General features: G+C 39.9%; 2 protein-coding genes across 2 annotated transcripts in view; both read left to right on the forward strand.

The window, feature by feature from the left end:
• LOC131422573 (phospholipid-transporting ATPase ABCA3-like) overlaps positions 1-2119 on the forward strand; it is a 224008-nt gene extending 221889 nt beyond the window's left edge. The window contains exons 30-31 of the mRNA XM_058569911.1: positions 1372-1445; positions 1840-2119. Coding sequence (XP_058425894.1) covers positions 1372-1445; positions 1840-1965 — 200 coding nt within the window. The 3' untranslated portion in view covers positions 1966-2119. The remainder of the gene's footprint in view (positions 1-1371; positions 1446-1839) is intronic.
• A 2728-nt stretch (positions 2120-4847) lies between these two features.
• LOC131422010 (phospholipid-transporting ATPase ABCA3-like) overlaps positions 4848-22754 on the forward strand; it is a 162918-nt gene continuing 145011 nt past the window's right edge. The window contains exons 1-3 of the mRNA XM_058568869.1: positions 4848-4973; positions 13267-13353; positions 13706-13970. Of these exons, the coding sequence (XP_058424852.1) occupies positions 13294-13353; positions 13706-13970 (325 nt within the window). The 5' untranslated portion in view covers positions 4848-4973; positions 13267-13293. The remainder of the gene's footprint in view (positions 4974-13266; positions 13354-13705; positions 13971-22754) is intronic.

Consider the following 22754-nt stretch of genomic DNA (forward strand, 5'->3'; position numbering starts at 1 on the left):
AACCCATTTTATCCTCTACTTTCCTTAAAAAAATTTTACCTACCTGATGCCTCCCACTGAACCCAGTCCAGTTTAAGTTGGATTCAGTCTGACCCCAGACCCAGTTTGGTTGAAGTCAGAGAGCCAATAATGTTTAAGTTAGACCCAGTCCAACTCCTGACCCAGTTTGGTAAAAGAAAAGCTCAAATCAAGTCAGACAGCTCATGACACAAAAGCTAGGAGCTCAGATATCCGAGAGGGATTTACCCAAGACATTCAGGTGCAGTGAGAAAGCAGTGAGCACAAAGGGGCCAGCAAGTATCTATACCTGGTTGCTCTTTGCTTCTAGGGCCATTGGGGTTCTTTTGAATCCTGCTTCTTCTACCAGAACCGTTAAAAGATAAACTGATGTATATTAAAATTTTCAAGAGTTTTTTAGAGCATACATCAATTTGAATTGGGAAGCACCAAACCAAAGGTGGTTAGGAGAGCTCCAAGACAGGAGCTAGGGGAGAGGTTTTTATAGAAAAGACGTGGGATTTAAGCCGGGAAATATTTGACTGGCTATAGCTTAAGCAGTTGCCTTATTTGAGAAAACCTAGTTGGCTCTTTGTAGTTGGTTGTTCTTAAATTTCATTTTTTCAGATTCAAATGCATTTACTCTGGCTTGGGTTTCGATATACTTATGTAGGCTACCTAGGAATCAGTCTAATGGCTTTCTTGTTTGATTACTTTAACATATATTTCTAAAGCATTTTTAATCCCAATTAATTTAGTTTGCAATAATTTGCAAATATGCAATGATAAGTATAAACACATCTGTTCATTCTAAATTTGGAATGGATACCACCCTCTTCCTTCTTATTCCACCACTGGATTCTTACTCACCTGGAAAAGAAACGAGAACACCCGGCCTGACTTTATATGTATGATTTCATCTTTCACATGGCGTGTGAACATGAGAATAGCAAGCAGGCCTTTTTCTGCTCTCCTTCCCAGCAAACACACTGTACATGCGTACATACACAACCAGAGTGAAAATCCTCCCAGCTCTTATTCTCAGCACTGTGTTTAGGATAAAGTATTATAGTAAACATTAGAATTTTAGAAGGCCCAGGTTTCATCCATTGGGCATTTTTTTGGTGTGTCTGAAAGCGTGTCTTCAATAATTGCTATGAACTCCAGAAAACAAAGCCTACTTCAGCAGGAATAAATCTGCTGAAAAAATTAACCATGGCATGTATACTAAACTGGTGGGCTTCTGGATTATGTCCCTTTTTTATCAGCCACATCTATTCACTATTATGTATAATTAAGTTGATATAGCAATATTTTGGCAATTTAAAATGAATTCTGTAAGATTATTCATTTATCCTCTCTTTCCTTTTTCAGGTAGTGAATTAAAACATGAGAATCAAGGGATCCTTAACTTCTACATTCCCAGCAAGGACAATAGCTGGGGAAAGGTGATTGTAGAAATCATGCCTTTCTAACATTACATGTTAAGAGAGCACTAATGATAGGAAGTATTTGGGATTTAGTCATATGGAATGAAAGCCTCGTGTTATAGTAGGAACAGATACTTTAGGTCACTTTTCAACGGTCCCTAGAGTTTAATTGCTTCAAATTTCTACCTCTAAACCCCATTTTTTGTCCACGTCCTTCAAGAGAATGGGGGTTCTACTGCTTCCTCTCAGAAGCTCAATTATCTATTCTGTCTATTTTCTCCTCTCCTCCTCTGCCTTTTGTCCTCCAACATTAACGTGTCAGGAGTTGGAGGAAGTGGAGGAGAGGTTTATCTGGGTTGGGGGCTGGAGGGAAGACTGTAATTGTAATTGCACTTTGTTGTTGTTGTTAAAGGTGTTTGGTATTTTGGAGGAAGCTAAAGAGCAATTCAATTTAGAAGACTATTCCATCAGTCAGATAACACTGGAACAAGTCTTCCTGACCTTTGCTAACCCAGAGAACATAGAAGCTGATGATTGAAAAAAGGTACCATGAGATTCAGTTCGAACCAGTGACCCATATGTCTTCCTTAGACTACTCTCTACTACACCTGGATACATAGATGGGCATTCCTGTGTGTGTATATCTTGGTGTAAATATATTTATGTAATAAAGAGTCCTCCACAGGAGACCATATGTCCCTTCTTTGTAGAGTTACATGAGTGGCCTGTGTATCCAAGCATGTGCAAATCTAAAGACATTTGGTGAAATTCCTGCTTTCTCTCCTAGAAATATTAAAGAGCAGCATTTAATCAGGGTGGGGACAAGGACCTACTCCTGAGTATTCTAAATGTTTGAACAGAAACATCCAGAAATGATCGAGCTGTCAGAAGGGACAGCTTGAAGAGTGAGAGTTTGTTTTAGGAGCTGAGTTATGGATAAGAGGAGCATAAATCCTGGAACAAAAATCTTTCCCAGGGATACACACACACACAACAGACACACACACACACACACAATACGCATACACACACCAATTTTATACCAAAAAGAGTCTAATTAAAATCAATATCAAAGTTTATGGCGATAAGTTGGGTTATTTCCAAAACTCAAACCAAGATTCTACATTTGTAAGATAGTCCTTGCACGAAGAACATTTCAAGTCCAAGAAAGGAAGCAAAAACATTCTTTAAAAATAGTGTATTTTCTTTCCTATTCTTGCCCTACCTCTAAGAAGGAAAGAAGGAAAAATGAGGTAGAGAGAGAGAGGGAGACAGAGTTCTGATCCTTGTTTGGGCAGAAGGAGTCCCCCATAAGCAACATGAGAAATCTGATCACTTCCCCAGTATCATGGGCAGATGAGCAGGCAAGTCAGATTATCCTTGTTGAACTGCAAGATGGAAAGAGTCCATGAAGCTGCTCTATTTTGGGATGGTCTGTTCAAAGTTTTTATATCCTTAATGGGATATTGTGAGTAATAAAGTGAAAGCCAGATGCTGTTCTCTGTTCTGTTGTTTTAAGCTATAATATAACTTTCTGTGGGCTCCATTCCAATACCTGCCATAGATCTCTGACAAGTGATTTCAGTGATGGCAAAATCTGTTTCCCAAGCTGGTCATCTTTAAAAAGGGAGGGAGAACTCATTTTATTCACCCTTACTCGCATCTAGTCTCCCAGTTGGCTTCATTAATAATGCTTTGTAAAATTCCTTTAATCTGGTAGTCTCTTTCATTGCCCCTTCCTATCCCCCAACCCACCTCTTCATCTTCCAGCAAGAAACAAAACATATTATGTCAGTTCCTCTACTAAGCACTTTACATGCATTGCGTCATTTAATCCTACTACACCTCTCTGAGGCAGGTGGTACTGCTATTATCCTCACTGCACATGGGAGGCTCAGAGGGGTTAAGGCAATTACCCGCGGTCACCCAGCAAGCAAGCAGGAATATCAGTCATGTCCCCATCAGGAGCCTGGAAACCACAAAGCAATTTGAACAGAGAAAGTTAAAAGAATTATTAACTGTAACAGGAGATTAGCTATAAGGAGGTAGAGAGAATTCTGAAGAATACCCTGTGGCTGAGGGAAAATACCCAAGGAAGAAGCAAACTCTGAAGAGGGCCCCTCCCCAAGGCTGGGATTCAGACCTTCTTGGAGAAGGTGTAGTTGTGGCTCCCCTGATGGTGGGGAAGTTCACTGGCCCTGGGCTAGGGCTGTTCCACACCAGCTGAGCAAGCAGGAAATACCCCTCAGGGTACAGCTGCCTAGGCTGGCCAACAGGGAACTGTGGCTGGGTCTGGCAAGCAGGAAATTCTTGTCTGGGGTTGTTGGCAGGCTGATGCGTGAATCACTGGGAATCCACACTTAACGGGGGTGAGGGGCGAGTGCCACGAAATGTTCTCCACACCTGCCGCTGGCAACAGCAAGGTAAGAGCAAGAATCATCTAAGAGAAGACACCCTAACCAGGAATAGAAGCCCCTTGTCCTGCAGTGTTCAGCTTACCCTGTCAGTTCAAGAGCCCCACTCTATTTGGTGTTGAGAGGTGATAAACTGATAGCTGGCACAGCAGGGCAGAGAGGATTTGCCCTCTGATAGAATTCAGAACCTGCGGTTCTAACCCTTAAGCTACAGTGGAGGTGGGTATCCGTGTGGGGTCGGCCAAGAGGAGCAAGCATCAACGAATTTGGGGAGCATGAGCAAGGTGTGGAGGTGGGGTCCACTGAGTGGCTGGCGGGTCAGGGCAGAGCGCACAGATGAAGCAGGTGGGGGATCCACGCGCTGAGCGGTCTCGGGCAGAGGCGGCCTGCGCGGAGGGTGGAGGGTTAGGGGAGGGAGGGCGGCGCACGCGTGGGGGGAAAGGGACGCTGTACGGCGCGCGTCACGCTGGGTTCGGCCCAGGAGGGGAGCTTTTGGGTGGCCCCCGGGAGGGGTTTGCAGGACCCCGTGCCTGCGCCTCTGAAGCTCCCTGCTAACCCTCTACAGACGCTAGAGGGCGGCGGCCCCCTGAGGGTGACCATGACACCTGAGGGACAAGGGAGCCCGCGACAGATGGAGGACTCTGGGGTCTCCCAGTAGGGTCCAGAGGCGAAGACTCTGAGGAGCAAGGGAAAAGGCACCGAGGTGGGGCCTTGGGGGTCTGGGGGTCTCCGACAGTGTGCGAGTGACGAGCTGGGTGGGCCCCACGCTCAGAGGGGTCATGGGCGGCGGGTCCAGTGCGGTGGGGAAAGGAGGGGAGGGGTGGCGCGTGCTGGGGAGGTGGGCGGACCAGGAGGGCACACTCGGGCTTCGGAGTATGGGTGGGACAAGCTGGGGACTGGGGCGTGGGCGCATGCGCGGGGAAGGAGCCGCGGCGGCACACTCGGGGTCCTCCTGCCCGCCGGGTACCGGGCCGGGGCCGCATCTTTGCGGCGTCTGCGCGAGGCGGAGGCGGCAAACCTGCGCGCAGGGCTGGCGGCGCGACGGTTGGGGAGAGCGTTGAGAGCAGGCGCTGCGGCGGGTGGACGCGGGTCTCTCAGCCGCGGAGGCGGAGGCGGTGGTGAGGCCTGAGCGGTGAGTCTCCGGGACCTCTGCCCCTTCCTTTTCCTCTCCAAGCCCCCCTACCTTGGGCACTGCTCCCAGGGCGCCCCCGGAAGGAGGAAGTGCGGCCCCCAAACAGAAACACAGCGAACAAGCGCACAGAGTAAGAGAGACTCTCTGTACCCCAAAACACACAGAGAAGCAAACCAGAACAAATTAAACAAAAAGAGACTCTTAGGAATTTTATTTTGGCTGTGCGAAGTATTTGGATGCAAGAGCTTTGGAAGCAAATGTTTTGGTTCTAGTCCTAACTAGTCCAGAATTTATTTGCTGGGTGACTGTCTTAGTCGGTGGGGCTGCTGTAACAGAATACTGCAGACTGGGCAGCTTATAAACAGTAGAAATTTATTTCTCACAGGTCTGGTGGCTGGGCAGTCTAAGGTCAAGGCCCTGAGCTAACATCTGTGACCATCTTCCTCTATTTTGTATGTGGGTCGCTGCCACAGCATGGCTTTATGAGTGGTGTAGGGCCACACCTGGGATCTGAACCAGTGAACCTGGGCTGCCAAAGAGGAGTGAGCTGAACATAACCACTATGCCACTGGGTGGGCCCCTCCTTGCTCTTTTTTATGTTTATCTTTCTACATAAACTTTACAACCAAAAGGGAACTTATTGCTTATTATTTTTATTAGGCTAACACTAAACATATGCTAACTTGGGAGAAGAATGACATCTTTATGCTCTCAGGTCATCCTCTTCAAGAACAAGGAATGTTCTTCCAATTGTTCAAATCTATTTGCCTTTTATAAGAGAGCTTTAAAGTTTACCTCATATAAATTTTGTATATTTTTTGTTACATTTATTCCTAAGCATTTTGTCTCTTTGTTGCCGTTATAAATGGAGTATTCTCTTCTTTTATATCTTCTTAAGAGTTATTGTTTATATGAACTGTATGTATGAAAGTTTTTGGTTTTTATGTTAATTTTATATCCTGCTACTTTCTTGAATTTTTTTATTATTTGTGTTGAGTTTTGCATTGATTCTCTTGGGTTAAGCAGTTATATCTGCAAATAGAAATCCTTTTACTCTTGTTTTCTTGTCTGATTCAATTGGCCAATACCTCCAAGACAATGTTCAAGTTAGTGGATATAGTGGTCATTGTTATTTTTTCTAAAATGAAGTGTATACGTTTTATTATGTTAGGATGTATTCATGAATTCTTATTTGTTTTTTAGTTGTTTTAATCAGGAACAGAAGTTAAATTTTGTCAGAATCCTTTTCAGCATATATGGAGATGATTGTTAGATTTTTTTCCCCTCTGAGATATATTAATGTGGTGAGTTACATGATAGATTTTCTAATATTGAACAATTCTTCTGTTCTTAGAATAAATGCCACCTGATCATAGTGTATTTTTTTAGAATATGCAGTTGGATTATGTTTGTTAGTATTCTGTTCAGAATTTTTGTGTTGATATGATAAGTGGAATCAGTGTTGTTTCTTTTGGGGGATAGTCTTTGTTAGATAGATTTGTTTCCAAAAAATAATTTGATTAATTTCCTTCTGTGCTCTGGAAAATTTTAGTATTGGAATTATCTGACATTTGAAGGACAGAATTTCCCTATGATTTGATGGAGCATTTCTTTGATACCCTCTCTATTTCTTCAAGGAAAATTGGTCTATTTTATATCTCTAAGAGGATAAATTTTGGTGTATTGTATTCTTCTAGGAAATTTTCCATTCAATCTAGATTTTAAAATGTATTTGTGTAGAGTTATACAAGTAATTACTTCTGATTTAAAAAAAAAAACCCTCTGTTTAAATGCTTTTTCCTTCTTGTCTTTTTTACGTCTTTACTTTTTTCCCCCCTTTTTCTTGATTAGGTTAGCAAGTTGTTTGTCTATGTTTTTTCCAAAGAACCAGTTTTGATTTTTTTATTCTGCAGTTTTTTTTAACCTCATGATTTTCTTTTTTTTAATCTTTATTTTCTTCATTGTGCTCTTTTTCAGTTTAACTTTATTTTTTTCTAGTGTATGTAAAGTATTTCATTTTTTGTTAATATGAATATTTGTGTCTATATTTCCTTCAATCACTGTTTAAATGTATCTCATAGTTTCTCATTGATTTATTTATTATGTATATCCACTATATGATTTATATATCCCTACTTATTTTTTGTCTACTTGGCTTTTTGTGGACTGTTTTATTAAATTACCCTGTCATTAACGTGCTTGTATTTATTATTTCTTGGCATCTCTTATAGTTGGGTTTTATGTATTACTGGGAGCATAGATATAATTATTATATCTTCATCATAAATTGTAGACTTTAGCAGTATAAAGTCTTTTTTGCCTCTGGGCCTGAATTCTACTGTTTGCCCTTTATTGCTTGTAGTACTTGCCTGTTATGACTTGGCATTTAAAAATTTTTTTAGCCTTCTTAATAATTTTTATTTTATTGGACTATAATTTACATATAGTGAAATGCTCAGATATTGTGTACTATTCAATATTTTTTGACAAATGTATATCAAAACAGATTACATTACATTACCTCATAGAGTTCTCTCATGCCTTAGTTGGGAGTTCCTCAAGACTACCCTCATATTTAAAGATTTGCTAAAAGGAGTCACAGGACTCAGCATGTAGTTGTATTCATGGCTAAGATTTATTACAGTGATGTAGTAAGGATATACAGCCGGATCATAAGGAAAAAGACACAGGTGGAGTCTGGAATATCCATATGCGGGTTTCTATAAGCTCACTCCGTCCCATGAGGTGTCACGTGGAACACACTTTTCCTTTAGCAACAAAAATGCAGTGATATATGTGATGTTTCTGTCCCAGGCAAGTCCGTTAGAGATTCAGCCCCCAAGTTTTGGATTGTGGGGTGATTATGTAGGCATCCTTTGCCTAGCATGTACCAAAATTCCAGGCTCCTAGAAGGAAAGTGGGTGTTCAGTATGTGGGGGAGGAAAAACTTGTTTCTATACTCTTAGGTTCTGTGGCTATGCCTGAGAATTAAACTCACATAAGACAGATTAACAGGAGAAAAGTGTAGAAATTTTATTTAATATTTTTACATGCACATGGGAGTCTTCATAAGGAAGATGAAGACCTAAAGAAGCAGTCAGTACTGAGAGCTTATATACTTTTTTAAACAAAGAAATGGTAAATTTGTGGAAAAGTGACAAGACAAAGGGATTTGGGCTAGATTAATTGTAATCTAGTAAATTGTGGGAAGGGGACTAAGAAATATATGGGAGGAACTAATGGAAGATGAAGGTTACTTTAGTAGGGTTGTTTTTTTTTTTTTTTTAATTTTTTGTTTATTGCAGTAACATTGGTTTATAACATTGTATAACATCATTATACTTCTATTTCTGCATGGATTACATCATGTTCACCACCCAAATACTAATTACAACCCATCACCACACTCTTGTGCCGAATTATCCCTTTCGCCCTCCTCCCTCCCCCCTTCCCCTCTGGTAACCACCAATCCAATCTCTGTCTCTATGTGTTTGTTTGTTTGTTGTTGTTATTATCTACTACTTAATGAGGGAAATCATACGGTATTTGACCTTCTCCCTCTGACTTATTTCACTTTGCATAATACCCTCAATGTCCATCCATGTTGTCACAAATGGCTGGATTTCATCGTTTCTTATGGCTGAGTAGTATTCCATTGTGTATATATACCACATCTTCAGCCACTATGGAAAACAGTATGGAGATTCCTCAAAAAATTAAGGATAGAACTACCATATGATCCAGTAGTCCACTGCTGGGTATTTATCCAAAGAACTTGAAAACACCAATGCGTAAAGATACATACACCCCTGTGTTCATTGCAGCGTTATTCACCATAGCCAAGACTTGGAAGCAACCTAAATGCCCATCAAGTAGGGTTGTTTGTGCAGGTCCATTTCAGAGTCGGCTCCAAGTCTCTGGTCATAAGAATGTTCTTTTCTTCCTGGTACAGAAAGGGCACCTTTCTCATGGGAAATTTTATGACCTGCTTTTAGGTATAAAAGGGGGACGTCAGAAAGCCCTTCCCGCCTCTGCTGTTTCTCAGATGCCTTCAGTTCAAAATAATCAGTATGTCAAAGTGACATATTTTGGAGTGCCATGTTCTGAACCCCTTCAAGCATAAACCACATTGTTTGCACAAACAGTCTAGGTACAGTGAGTGCCACCTTATCGTTAGGGAAGAGTAGGAACCCTCCCCAAATCCAAGTTTTCAGACACTAACCAAGGGTCAACCTTGCAAGAAAGCCTTTCTAAGGATCAGATTTTCAGGTCTAGGTTAACTTTTCTGCACGGTGCCCATTCTCAGTCAGTCACCCTCCTCCCCAACAACCAACTACTGACCTGATTTCTATCATCATAAGTTAGTTTTGCCTATTCTAGAATTTTGTGTAATATGTGCTCTTTGTGTCTGGTTTCTTTTACTCAGCATGATGTTTTTGAGGTTCATTCATGTTGTTGCATCTATCAGTAATTCATTCCATTTTATTGCTGAGTAGTATTCCATTTTAAGAGTATACCACATTTTGTTAATTTATTTTCCTGTTGATTGACATCTGAGTTGGTTCAGATGTTTGACTATTATGAATAAAGTGGCTAGGAACATTCTTGTACAAGGCTTTTTTTTTTTTTGGCAGAAATATGTTTTTATTTCTCTTTGATAAATACCTAGGAATATAATTACTTTAACATAGGATAATCAGGGTTCCTCAACCTCAGCACTATTGACATTTTGGGCCAGATAATTCTTTGTCATGGGGAACTGTCCTGTACGTTATAAGATGTTTAGCAACCTCTCTGGCCTTTACTTCCTAGATGCCAGACATTGTTAAATGTCATTGGGCAGCAAAATCTCTCTCAGTTGAAAACCACTGGGGTAGATATAGGTTTAACTTTTTAAGAAACTGCTAAGGCTTTTCAAAGTGCTTGTACCGTTCTGCACTCCCACCAATAACTGATGAGCCTTTTTGTTCCTCATCTTCTCAAACATTTGGTGTTGTCAGTCTTTTAGCCATTCTAGCATGTATGTTTAGGTATCTCATTTTGGTTTTAATTTGTATTTCACTGATGGCTTATGATGTTGAGGATTTACTCCTGTGCTTTTTTGTTAAGATTTATTTTTTAGAGCAGTTTTAGCACAGAAAAATTGAGGGAAAGATATAGAGATTTCCCATATACACCCTACCTCTACACACACATAGCCTCCCTCATACCACTCCCCCACCACGGTAGTATGTTTGTTACAGTTGATGGCCCTACACTGACACATGAACATCATCCCAAGTCCATGGTTTACATTATGATTCACTCTTGGTGTTATACATTCTACAGGTTTAAACAAATGTATAATGACGTGTATCCATCATTATAGTATCACAGAGAGTAGTTTCACTGCTCTAAAAGTCTTCTGAGCTCCACCTATTCATTCCTCCACCCCACCCCCCAACACCTGGCAACCACTGATCTGTTTACTGTCTCCATAGTTTTGCCTTTTCCAGAATGTCATATAGTTGGAATCATATAGTATATGGGCTTTTAAGATTGGCTTCTTTCAGCCCATTACTAAGATGGGCTTAGTAATATGCATTTAAGTTTCCTCCATATCTTTTCATGGCTTGATAGCTCATTTCTTTTTAGCACTGAATAATATTCTGTTGTCTGGATGTACCACAGTTTATTTATCCATTCACCTATTAAAGGACATCTTGGTTGCTTACAGGTTTTGGCAATTATAAATTAAACTTCTGTAAACATCCCAGTGCAGGTTTTTGTATGGACAGAAGTTTTCAGCTCCTTTGGGTAAGTATCAAGGAGTGTAATTGCTGGGCCATATGGTAATAGTATGTTTAGTTTTGTAGGAGACTGCCAACCTGTCTTCCAAAGTGGCTGTATATTTTGCATTCCCACTAGCAGTGAATGAGAGTTTCTTTTGCCCTGTGTACTTGTCAGCTTTTGGTGTTGTCAGTGTTTTGGGTATTGACCATTCTGATAGGTGTGTATTGGTATCTCACTGTTGTTTTAATTTGCATTTCCTTGATGGCCTATGATGTAGAGCATTTTTCCATATGTTTATTTGTCGTCTGTATAGTTTCTTTGATGAGGTATCTGCTAAGGACTTTGGTCCATTTTTAAATTAGTTTCTGGTGCTTTTTGACAGTCTATGTATCTTTTTTTGCCCAGACTTATTTGATATAATTGACATATAACATTGTATAAGTTTAAGGTGTACAGTGTAATGATTTGATATGTGTATATATTGCAAAATGATTACCAAAATAAGTTTAGTTAACACATAAATCACCTCAGTTACAATTTTTTGTGTGTCTTAAGAACTTTTAGATCTACTCTCTTAGCAACTTTCAAATGCGCGATGCAGTATTATTAACTATAGTCACCATGCTGTACATTACATCCCAGAATTCATTCATCTTATAAGTGGAAGTTTGTACTTTTTGACCAATTTCACCCATTTCCTCCACCCTTCTCCCCTGCCCCTGGCAACCATCAGTCTATATTCTGTTTATGTGAATTTGTTTTTTTTTATATTCCACATATAAGTGAGATCATACAGTATTTGTCTTTCTCTCTCTGACCTATTTCACTTATAATGCTGTCAAGTCCATTAATGTTGTTGCAAATGGCAGAATTTCCTTCTTTCTCACGGCTGAATAATATTCCATTGTATATATTTATCTATATCTATATCTATCTAGACACCTTGTTTTCTTTATTCATTCATCTGTCGATGTACTTAGGTTGTTTCCATGTCTTGATTATTGTGAATAATGCTGCAGTAAACATGGCAGTGCAGATATCTCTCTAAGATAGTGGTTTCATTTCCTGTGGATACATACCCAGAAGTGGAATTGAGTGGAATTGCTGTATCATATGATAGATCTATTTTTTATTTTTTGAGGAATCTCCATACTGTTTTCCATAGTGGCTGAACTAATTTGCTTCCTTGCCCAAGTAGGGTCATAGAATGGGCTCCGTGGCTGGTAGGTCTCATTGGCTGTGGACTCAAATCAGGCAGAACTGCCCACTGAGCTCCCTTGGCCAGATGGGGCCACCAGCTCAGCCCAGCCTGGTTCTGGGATTTTTATAGTGGTGTCTTGTCTATGGATAGTTGCTAGTTGGTCTTCTTGAGGAGGCCATGAGGAGGAATGATACTGGGAATGACCTATATCACCATCTTGATGATGTCACACCTCTATATATCTTTTGTTATTACGTGTCTGTTCAAGTTTATTTCCCAGTGGAAATAACTTTCCATTGGAAATAAGCAAAATTTGATTTATCTTTTAATTATTGGCTTATAGCAGTGCTTTATATATTCCGGATCTGAGTCTTTTGTTAGATATGTATGTTGCAAATATTTTCTCCCTTTCTGTGATTTTCCTTCTTATTATCTTGATAGTAGTTTTCAGTGAGCAGAAATTTTAGATTTTGATGAAGCCCTTTTATGGTTTGTGCTTTTTCTGTCCACTTTAAGAAATCTCTTCCATCCCCAAGGGCTGCAATCCCTGTGAAGGCCAGTCTCCTTCATGTTCATCCTTATTTATAAAACAATGCCTCCTTCCTGGCCCTGAATTTCAGCTCTCTTCCTGGTAGTCCCAAGAATTTAAGTCAAATGTCAAGATCACTGTTAGTGGTAGAGCTGGGAAATTTACCTGACAATCTAAGACAGTCTGTCTTCAGGTCCTGGGTTATTAATAACCTGCCATGCAACCCACATCATGAAGGGAATGGTTTTATTTGTTTTGTTTCCCATTGTACACCTACACTTAACATGGCACGTAGTAGATGTTCAGCAGATATTCATTAAGTATAAGAATGAATCTGCTCCCATTAGCAGTGTTATTAATGGAGGTACTTCCAATCTCACAAATTATTGAGTGGCATTTTGGGCTTAGGGCCATGACACGATTTTACATACTGTTTTGCTTTTTGCTAATGGTGATGATTTATTTGTTTTGTGTTGTTTCTTAATTAGTATTTTGATAAGAATTGGGAAAGCTACTGGCCAAATTTACCTGGAAGCTTGCATCAATAACTTATTGATCTTTGTTTTGTGCTTGGTGTTTTGTACATATTAGAAAGGTAACAGATGCTGAATAAATAAAAAATTTAGGGAAAAACAATTTCTCAAATGTTTCAAATGCTTATTGTTTCTTGTTGTCATCCTTTAAGCTTGATTAGAAAATTAAGTAATTCAAACTTAATTTACTTATCTAAAATTTGCATTTTGTTAGATAATCTTAATTTCTTTTTAAAAAAATCTGTATTCCTTCCATAGAGTTGAACTTCCACCTTTTTTGGAGGAATGGATTTGTTGGGGTTCAACCAATTTATGGTTCTTCTGTGGAAGAATTTAATTTTAAAGGTAAGTTAAGCTATGTAGAATTTTTGCAACAGCTGAGAGACCACAATGGGAAAATTCTGACGGCCCAGTCACTGCATTTCGATTTATGCTGTTTTATTTTTCTCAGTTCTACATGGGCTGGGGGTATCTCTTCCATAGGTGAAGAGTCCTCATTGAGTGAAATAATAGCAGAATGACACATAGAAAGGAGAAAAAGTCCAGAAACTGCTGCTATTATGGAGTCAAGTTGTTCTTTTTGACTATCTATATATCTTCTTTTATGAAATGTCTGTTAATATAAAATAATTAGCCATTTGCAAAGTTAGTGGACTCTTAGGACAATTAACATATTCTTTTCTTTTTCATCTCCTAGAGACGGCAATTCATTGCTTTAATTGTGGAAATCATCCTAACATTACTATTTGCTGGTACGCTTTTGTTAACCCGCAAGTTTATGGTTATAAAGAACTATGGACCTTTCAATTACTCTCTTCAGCCCCTTGATGAGTTGCCTGCATTCCTTGGAACTCCCGTCCCTTTTCCTGGGCTATGGGAATTGGCTTTCGTGCCGTCCAAAAGTATTGTGGTGAAGGATATTGTTGAAAGCGTGAAAAGGGATTTATACTACAATTTTAAAGGTTAGAAATTAAAGTTTTCTGAGAAAATATATTATTAAATTGTTTTAGTGAAGACACACTTATAACTTTATAACTGGATATTAATCCCAAGTTCAACATTCTAGGATATCCCCATAAGCAGATAGTAACCTCCTAAGTGTAATATTATGGACTTTGTTAAACTTGAGAGTTAAATTCATAGAAAGTATTTTCTCCTAGAGCTCAAAACAAATAGTAATATTTTAAGATTAGGTGATCAATTTATATTATTCTAGGTTATTATCCAGTTCTGTGATACTGTCTTCCTTGTTTCTCGTTGTGCATCTTAAACTGGGTAAGTATAACTCCAGGGGTACGTGATGGTGTCCCAGAGGTACACAAAGGCACGGATAGGCATGAGCCCTCATTCTGGATGCATACTTTGTCAGTTATTTCAAACATTGTTTATGTAAAAATGTTGTACAAGTCATATATGAATGCTTTAGAGAAGACTCAAGCTATATAGAATTATTTTAAAAGTTCTCAATTCCTCACTTACCCTCACGTTCTCAACTCAATTTCTCTTCTCTTTCTCCCAGAGATAAGCATTGTCAGAAGTTTGGTGGACATCCTTGGAGTCCCTTCCCTTTCCACGCATATATTTATTAAGTATTGAATAATCTTTTGCCTCTCAAGGGATTTGAAAGTCCTTGAGAGTAGATGCCATCTCAAAACATTCTTATTTAAACACTGAGGCAGAAGAATGCAAAATCCCAAAATTTTTAAAGTATACAACACAAATATCCCAATAAACTTTGTCTCTTATAGCTACATTGGGTTACCCAGAATATTTTATAGTTTCCACTCATTTCTTCTTTGATGCATAGGATTTTTAGAAATGTATTACTTAACTTCCAAACATCTAGGGATTTGTTGTTGTCTTTCTGTTATTGATTTCTATTTTAATTTCCTTGAATCAGAGCGTACACTCTATGATTTCAGTTCTTTGAAATTTTGAGAATTGTTTATGGCTAGTTTATGGTATATTTTGATACATGTTCCACGTGCATTTGTAAAGATTATGTATTCTGTAGGTTTTTCTTGTAGTGTTCTATAAATGTTTTCCTAGGTCAAGTTGGTTAATTGTCATGCTTTCCAAATCTTCTGTATTCTTACTATTTTTTGTCTGCTTATTCTATCAGTTATTGAAAGAGGTAATAAATTTCCAACTAGGTATTATTAGTATCAAATAGGTTATATATATTAAAATAATATTAAAATTTCCTTTTTGCTTATATATTTTGAAATTATGTTATTAGGTCATACGATCTTTCTGTTGAATTGTTTTTAAAAAGTATTTCTCAGTTCTGAAATTTCCATTTATCTCTGTTTTTAATAGATTCCAGGTCTCTAGAGAAATGTTCCGTTTTTCAATTTATTAACCATATTAACCACACTTTAAAATCTCTACCAGAATGTTCTGGTACCTGGATTACTTGTGTATATTTTTTTCTCGTCATTGAGTTCTGTTTTTATAGCATTTCTTGTATCTTTTTATTAAATGACAGATACTGGGGATGAAAAGTAGTAGAGGCTCTTGAGGGCACCTCTTTCTCCAAAGAGGGTTCAGTTTTCTTCTGCATGGTTGTTAGAGTCCTGATAGATCAGCTTGATTCCATCAAAGGCTGGTTTTAGGCTTCAGTAAGGACTGCTCTGTTACAGTTTCTGTTTACTCCTAAGTTGTTGTACCCCTTGTCCTAGGGCATGGTCATTATTCATAGGGCATGGCTCTTCCAGAGTGTCAACTGGAAGTCTGGAGTATTTTTGAAGGCCTCTCTGCCTTTGTGGGGCTTGAACTCCGTTCTCTGTCTCCCCAGCATTGCCTAGCCGCTGAATCACTGCACAGCATTTTAGCCTGCCACCCGCTGTTATCTTCTTGGGTTTTTGGAGTCTTATCCTATGCATGGCCAGTTTAGGAGCTGGCCAATGACTTCAGGGGAATTTATGTGCTGATTTTTCACCTCACTTCTCTGCTATTCCCTCGTCTTTGGAATTTTGCCTCTCAAGTCCCAGCCATTTTGGCAGCCTGAACTCTCACCTCTTTCTCTTCAAGTCAGTAAGTCTGCAACTTTTTGCAAATGCTTTCAGAGAAAATACCAGGGTGAATATGGGACTCACCTTCTGCATTTCCCTTTTTCAAGGCTTGTAACTCCATAAGTTCTGCTCATGTTTGTTGCTCTCACACAGTTTGGTAGATTTTGTCCAACTTTTAGGCAGTGGGAAACTTCAATCTAATATAAGCTATTCTATCATAGCTAGAACTGGAAGTCCTTGTATGAGAATTTTAAAATTGTCTGCTGGTTATTTCCAAATTTATTACATTATAGTCAGAGAATAAAGTCTTTAAGATGTTGATTCCTCAGAATTTATTGATGTTCTTTTATGTGTCCTAATACATGATTAACTTTTATAAAAATTCCTTATGTGCTCTGTAAGGATATGTATTCTGAGTGGTCACGTTCTAGACCCCATTTAGGTGTTTATCAGATTTTCTTAGCCTCACCTGCTCACTGGGCCTCAGGCACATATCTGTTAGAGAGACCTTGCCACCACTGCATTCACTTGATTCTTTAACAGCTCCAGCTCTCTGAGACTCCCTTAGACCAAAGGATGGCCATCTGTCATTTGCGTTGTAATGGGAGTCATAGCAGCTCCAATGCCCATGTCTGACCTATCGTGACATATTGAGATTTTGGTTTCCCCAGTGGCTCATGGGAGGGGCCAGGGAACAAAATCCATAAGTTAGAGGAGTTAACACCTCATGGGGCAAAAATTTGATTAGTGAAAGACAGAGAAAGAAAGGAGTTAACAGATAAAACTCCTGCTCCTCTTCCCACAAACACACTGTTTTAAGATACACTATTTCCAAAAACAGCCTCTGAGAGGCTTCTAGTTATATTTCTTCTTACGCCAGTTCTCCCTTCATTACATGCCACCTGGTTCTCCTTTCCCTTCTTTCATGCATCACTTTCCCTGTACCAGGACCAGGGCTAGGCAAGTGGGGCAACTAGTGTACAAATTTTACCCTGCACAACTCTAAACATGAGTGCCTCCTTAAAATTTTTGCCCCAGGTGCCTCACTTGCCTCATCCCAGTCCTGACACTACCTTTTCCTTTCCCCCTTGCTCTTGAAACCCTGGGATTCCTTACGACTCAGTAAAGCACTAACATGTAAATTTCCTTCTAGGAGGAGTGATATTATCAAGACACTAGAATAGGAGGTCCCTCACTCAGCAGTCATATATGGACAAAAGTGCCTTTGTGAGAACTTTGGGATCCATGTAGGAGCTTGCAGAACCCTGATAGAGTGGGGCTGGCCCAGTGGCACCGTGGTTAAGTATCCGTGCTCCGCTTTGGTGGCCCAGGGTTCGCAGGTTCGGATCTTGGGCACGCGCTGATGCACTGCTTGTCAAGCCATGCTGTGGCAGTGTCCCATATAAAGCAGAGGAAGATGGGCACGGTTGTTAGCCCAGGGCCAATCTTCCTCAGCAAAAATGAGGAGGATTGGCATCAGATGTTAGCTCAGGGCTGATCTTCCTCACAAGAAAAACAAAAACAAAAACAAAAACCCTGATAGAGCCCAAGACTGAGGAAGGCCGTTATGAGAATGCAGGCCCACATCAAGTGGCAGGCTCACTTACCATGATCCCAGCTACACACCTGGAAATGGCCCCATCCCACTGTGGACTCAGCTATAGCCCCATTTAGCCTTGTTGGTCCTGCTACCAGCACCATCAGCCAGGGGCCTGGGAGCAGTCACACCCATCCAAGCCTCAGACAATAGGCCCACTGACCTTTGTCCTGGCTATGGACCCTGTAGTGACTGGTAACCTGGCTCTGGAGCCTCTCAGCTGTGCTCAGGCAGCAATCCTGCCCACCCAGGGACCTGCTGGGAGACATGCCTGCCTGTGCACCTGGAAACAAGCTTGCCAACTCCATTCTGACTTCAGATCTTGAAGTGACTGTGAAACAGGGCTCTAGCCCCTCTCAGCCATGGTCCAGGAGCAGTCCTACCCACCCAGGGACCCATCCAGTGACCCAGTGGGAGCCCTCCCAGGGACTCAGCAGGAGCCACACCTGTCCAGACACCTGGTAAGAGGCAAGCCATTGAGTATCATGGCGATGTAAGACTACTTTTTGTCTCCCTTTTTAAACAATTAATTAGGCATCCATCCATGAACAAAAGTGCCTTTGTGGGAGTTGTGGGATCCAGCAGTACATGTCAAGGGACCCAGTAGGAGTCTCAACCATGTGTGCATGTGATAATAGGCCCATAGACTTCAGTATGGCTGTGTAACCAGCAGAGAAAGTGAATCTCTCCAAAACTCTCCTGACAGTAGTCGAGGAAAACCTGGAGAGTGCTGACTTGGGCAAATACCCACGGACGAGAGAGAATTTGTAAAAGGCCAGCCCATGTGAAGGGAGATTCCAGCATGCCATTGGAGCAAAAAAGAAAAAAGATGAGTTTGGATGCAACAGAAAGGGTAAGAGGAACTTTGCCAGTGCCACCCATCCCCCAAGGTGACACAGCATGGGACTGAACTGTCCAGTGCTGACCTCTCCTGTGGGGAAAGGAAAGCAGTGAGCGAGTGCTTGGCTACCTCAGCTGTGCAAGATGCTGCTGGAGAAACCTATTTCTCTCCAGCAGCACCCAGAGTACTGATGTGGGACCTCTATGGCTAGGGGGAGGGAGGAGGTCAGGAAAGAGGCAGATAAGAATATCAAAGGGCAGTAAAGGGATATGGTTCCTGCTGACTGCACTTCGGACTTCAGCAGAAAGTCTGCCCAAAAGCCTCTGGGAGAACCTCAGCTGAGGATCTCTCCACCAGGCCCGCAGGCACCCTCAACACCATGAATGCTAAACCCACACCTTCCCCCACTCTGCAGCCAGCTCCTTGTGCACAATCCCAGGTGCAGCAGTGAGAATGAGTCCAGTAATCAGAGTGCTGTCAGAAAAACAAACCAGGATCTGTGGGCAAGGGAGAAACCACCAACTTGCTCTGTAATACCACCTTCTGGAAAAGAAAAGAGAGGTTTCCAGCAGCCAGCCAGTGAGTTGTAAGAACCAGACAAAACATAAAAGCTTAAGAATTCTGCCACAGGAGGAAGCAACAAGCGTAGGGCAGATGTATAAATACAAAGTCAGAGAGAACCCCAGATATAACAGTATGCCCAGTCTGAAGGTGACTAGTACAGATTTGAGGAGGCATCTGCTACTTCAGATGAGAAAGCAGCAATGCAAAGCTCCAAGGAACATGAAGAATCAAGAAAACATGTCATCACAAAAAGATAACAGTTCTTCAATAACTGAGCTGAAAGGCATTGAGTCTTGTGATCTAGCAGATAAAGAATTCAAAATAACTGTTTTGAGGAAACTCAGCGAGCTACAAGAAAAGACAGACAATTCAATGAAATCAGGAAAAAAATTCATGAAGAAAATGAGAAATTTAGCAAAGATATAGAAGTCATAAAAAAGAACTAAGCAGAAATTCTGGAGCTGAAGAATTCAATGACTGAAATGAAAAATGGAGTACAGAGCATCTACAGCAGGGTGGATCAAATGGAAGACAGAACAAGCGAGCTGGAGGACAGGAATTTTGAAATAATCCAATCAGAGATGAATAAAGAAAAAAGATTGAAAAAGAGCTAAGAAAGCCTGTGTGATCTATGGAATTCAATCAAACAAATATTAGAATAATTGAGTCCAGAAGGAGAAGAGAGGGAGAAGGGGGCAGAAAGTTTATTTAAAGAAATAATACCTGCGGGTGGGGATTGGGAGAAATGGGTAAAAGGGGTCAAAAGGTACAAACCTCCAGTCATAAATAAGTCATGGGGATGTAATGTACAGTATGGTGACTATATTAATAATGCCATATTGAATATTTGAAAGTTGCTAAGAGAGTAGAACTTTAAAGTTCTCATCAAAAGAAAAAAAATTTTTTGTAGCTGTGTAAGGTGGTGGATGTTAACTAGACTTATTGTGGTGATCATTTCAGAATGAAACTAATATAATGTAACGTTATATGTCCATTATACCTCAATTAAAAAATAAAAATAAAGGACACAATAGCCAATTACTTCTTCACCTGGGGAGAGACGTAGACATCCATGAAGCTAATAGATCATCCTGTTATCTCAGTGCAATCCCTCTCAAAATCCCAATGACTTTCTTTACCAGAACAGAAAAAACAATTCTAAAATTCATATGGAACCACAAAAGACCTTGAATAACCAAAGCAATCTTGATCAAGAAGAACAAAGCTGGAGGCATTGCACTTCCTGATTTCAAACTATGCCACAAAGCTATAGTAATGAAAGCAGTATGGTACTGGCATAAAAACCTTCACATAGATCAGTGGAACAGAAGAGAGAGCCCAGGAATAAACCCATGTATATACAGTCAACTAATCTTTGATAAGGATGCAAAGAATACACAATGGGGAAAGGATAGTATATTTAATAAGTGGTGTTGGGAAAACTGAACATCCACATGCAAAAGAATGAAATTGGACTCTTATCTTATACCATACACAAAAATCAACTCGAAATGGATTAAAGACTTAAATGTGAGACCTGAAACCGTAAAAGTCCTAGAAGAAAACATAGGAAAAACTCATTGACATTGACCTTGGCAATGAGTTTTTTGGGTATGACACCAAAAGTATCATTGGATATATGACATAGGCAACAAAAGCAAAAATAAGCAAGTGGGACTATGTTAATCAAAGCTCTGCATAGCAGGGGCAACAATCAACAAAATGAAAAGGCAACCTATGAAATAGGAGAACGTATTTGCAACCTTATATCTGATAAGGGGTTAGTATCCAACATACATAAGGAACTCATAAAACTCAATAACAAAATACAAATAACCCAATTAAAAACTGGGCAAATGACCTGAATGTACATTTCTCCAAAGAAGACATACAAATGGCGAACAGGTATATGAAAAGGTGCTCAACATCACTGATCATCAGGGAAATGCAAATCAAAACTGCAGTGAAATATCACCTCACACTTCTAAGAGTGGCTGTTATCAAAAAGTAGAAAATAAGAAGTGTTGGCAAATGTGGAGAAAAGGGAAGCCTTATACACTGTTGATGAGAATGTAAATTAGTACAGCCATTATAGAAAACAGTACAGAAGTTTCTCAAAAAGTTAAAAATAGAACTACCATATGATCAAGCATTCCCTGGGTGTATATTCAAAGGAAATGAAATCAGTATCTTAAATACATGCCTACACTTCCATATTCATTGCAGCATTATTCAACAACCAAAGTGTCCATTAGCAGATGAATGCATAAAGAAAATGTGATTATTCAGCCATAAAAAAGAAGGAAATCCTGCCATTTGTGACAATATGTGTGAGGCTGGAGGACATTATGCTAAGTGAAATAAGCCAGACACAGAAAGACAAATAGTGTATGATCTCACTTATATGTGGAATCTAAAAATGTCAAACTCATGGAAGCAGAGAGTAGAATCATGATTGCTAGGGGCTGGGGGACGGGAGAGAATGGGAAAATGTTGGTTAAAGGGTACAAGCCTTCAATTATAAGATGAATAAACTCTGGGGATCTAATATACAGCTTGGTGATTATAGTTAATAACTCTATTATATACTTTAAATTTGCTAAGAGAGTAGGTCTTAAGTGTTCTCACCACACACAAAAAAGGGTAACTATGTGAGGTGATAGACGTTTTAATTAACTTGATTTTGGCAATAATTTCATAATGTATACATACATTAAAACATCACATTGTATGACCTAAAAATCATGTTATACAAAATAAATACATATAATTTTCATTTGTTAATGAAACCTGAGTAACTCTGGGGGGAAAATAAAAAAATAAAAAATAAATGGTAACTATGTGAGACGATGAATGTGTTAATTAGTTTGTGGTAAAAATGTCACAGTGTATACATATATCAAATCATCATGTTGTACACCTTAAAGATATACAATTTTTATTTGTCATATACCTCAATAAAACGGGAAAAAATAAAGCCACTGCAGTAAGTAAATTAATTTTCCTCCAGATCTATTTTCTGAGAAATCTAGGCAAAGACATGTTCCTAGCCCCATAAAGTAAAGCACTGAAAACACACACACACGCACACACACACACATACTCTCACACACACACTCTCTCTTACACACTCTTGCTTGTGCAGGTAACACCTTTCTTGAAGTGCAGATTAGGGAGAGTTACCCTTGCAATCGTGCTATGGGTAGGAAAGCAGTTGTACCAACCTGGGTAACATCAAGACAGAGCTGGACCCTTGGTGTGTTGGAGATCCAAGAGAAGTTAATAAAATGGACAGGTGGATCCCTCCTCAATCCCTCATCACTAGTGGCCAGGCAAATACAAAACATTGTATTAATCCCACAACAGTCAGTGCTTAAGGCAAAGAGATTGAGAGGTTTCATGGGACATAAAGGATGTGTGGGTGAGTTGGGTGACAGTGGTTAGGCTCAGATGCAAAAGTAGAAGCTACATGCCCCAAAGTATGCCTGACTACCTGCTTGCACTCACTTGGAAGACCAGAGGCTAATGCCTTGGCTTGTTCTCCTCTTCCCAGGTAGACATTGTTAGCCAGGGCAGCTGCTGTTCAAAGATGGAATACACAGGTAAAACATTTTAGACATCTGAGAAGATCAGGAACTATGAAAAGAAGAAAGCAAATGGAACCATCTATCCCAGGAGAAGCAGAACTAATGTAACTGCTGGAGGGGATAGGAGAGGAGCTGTTCAGGTG

Source organism: Diceros bicornis, chromosome 26 (genome assembly GCF_020826845.1).
Source record: "Diceros bicornis minor isolate mBicDic1 chromosome 26, mDicBic1.mat.cur, whole genome shotgun sequence".
NCBI lineage: Eukaryota > Metazoa > Chordata > Mammalia > Perissodactyla > Rhinocerotidae > Diceros > Diceros bicornis.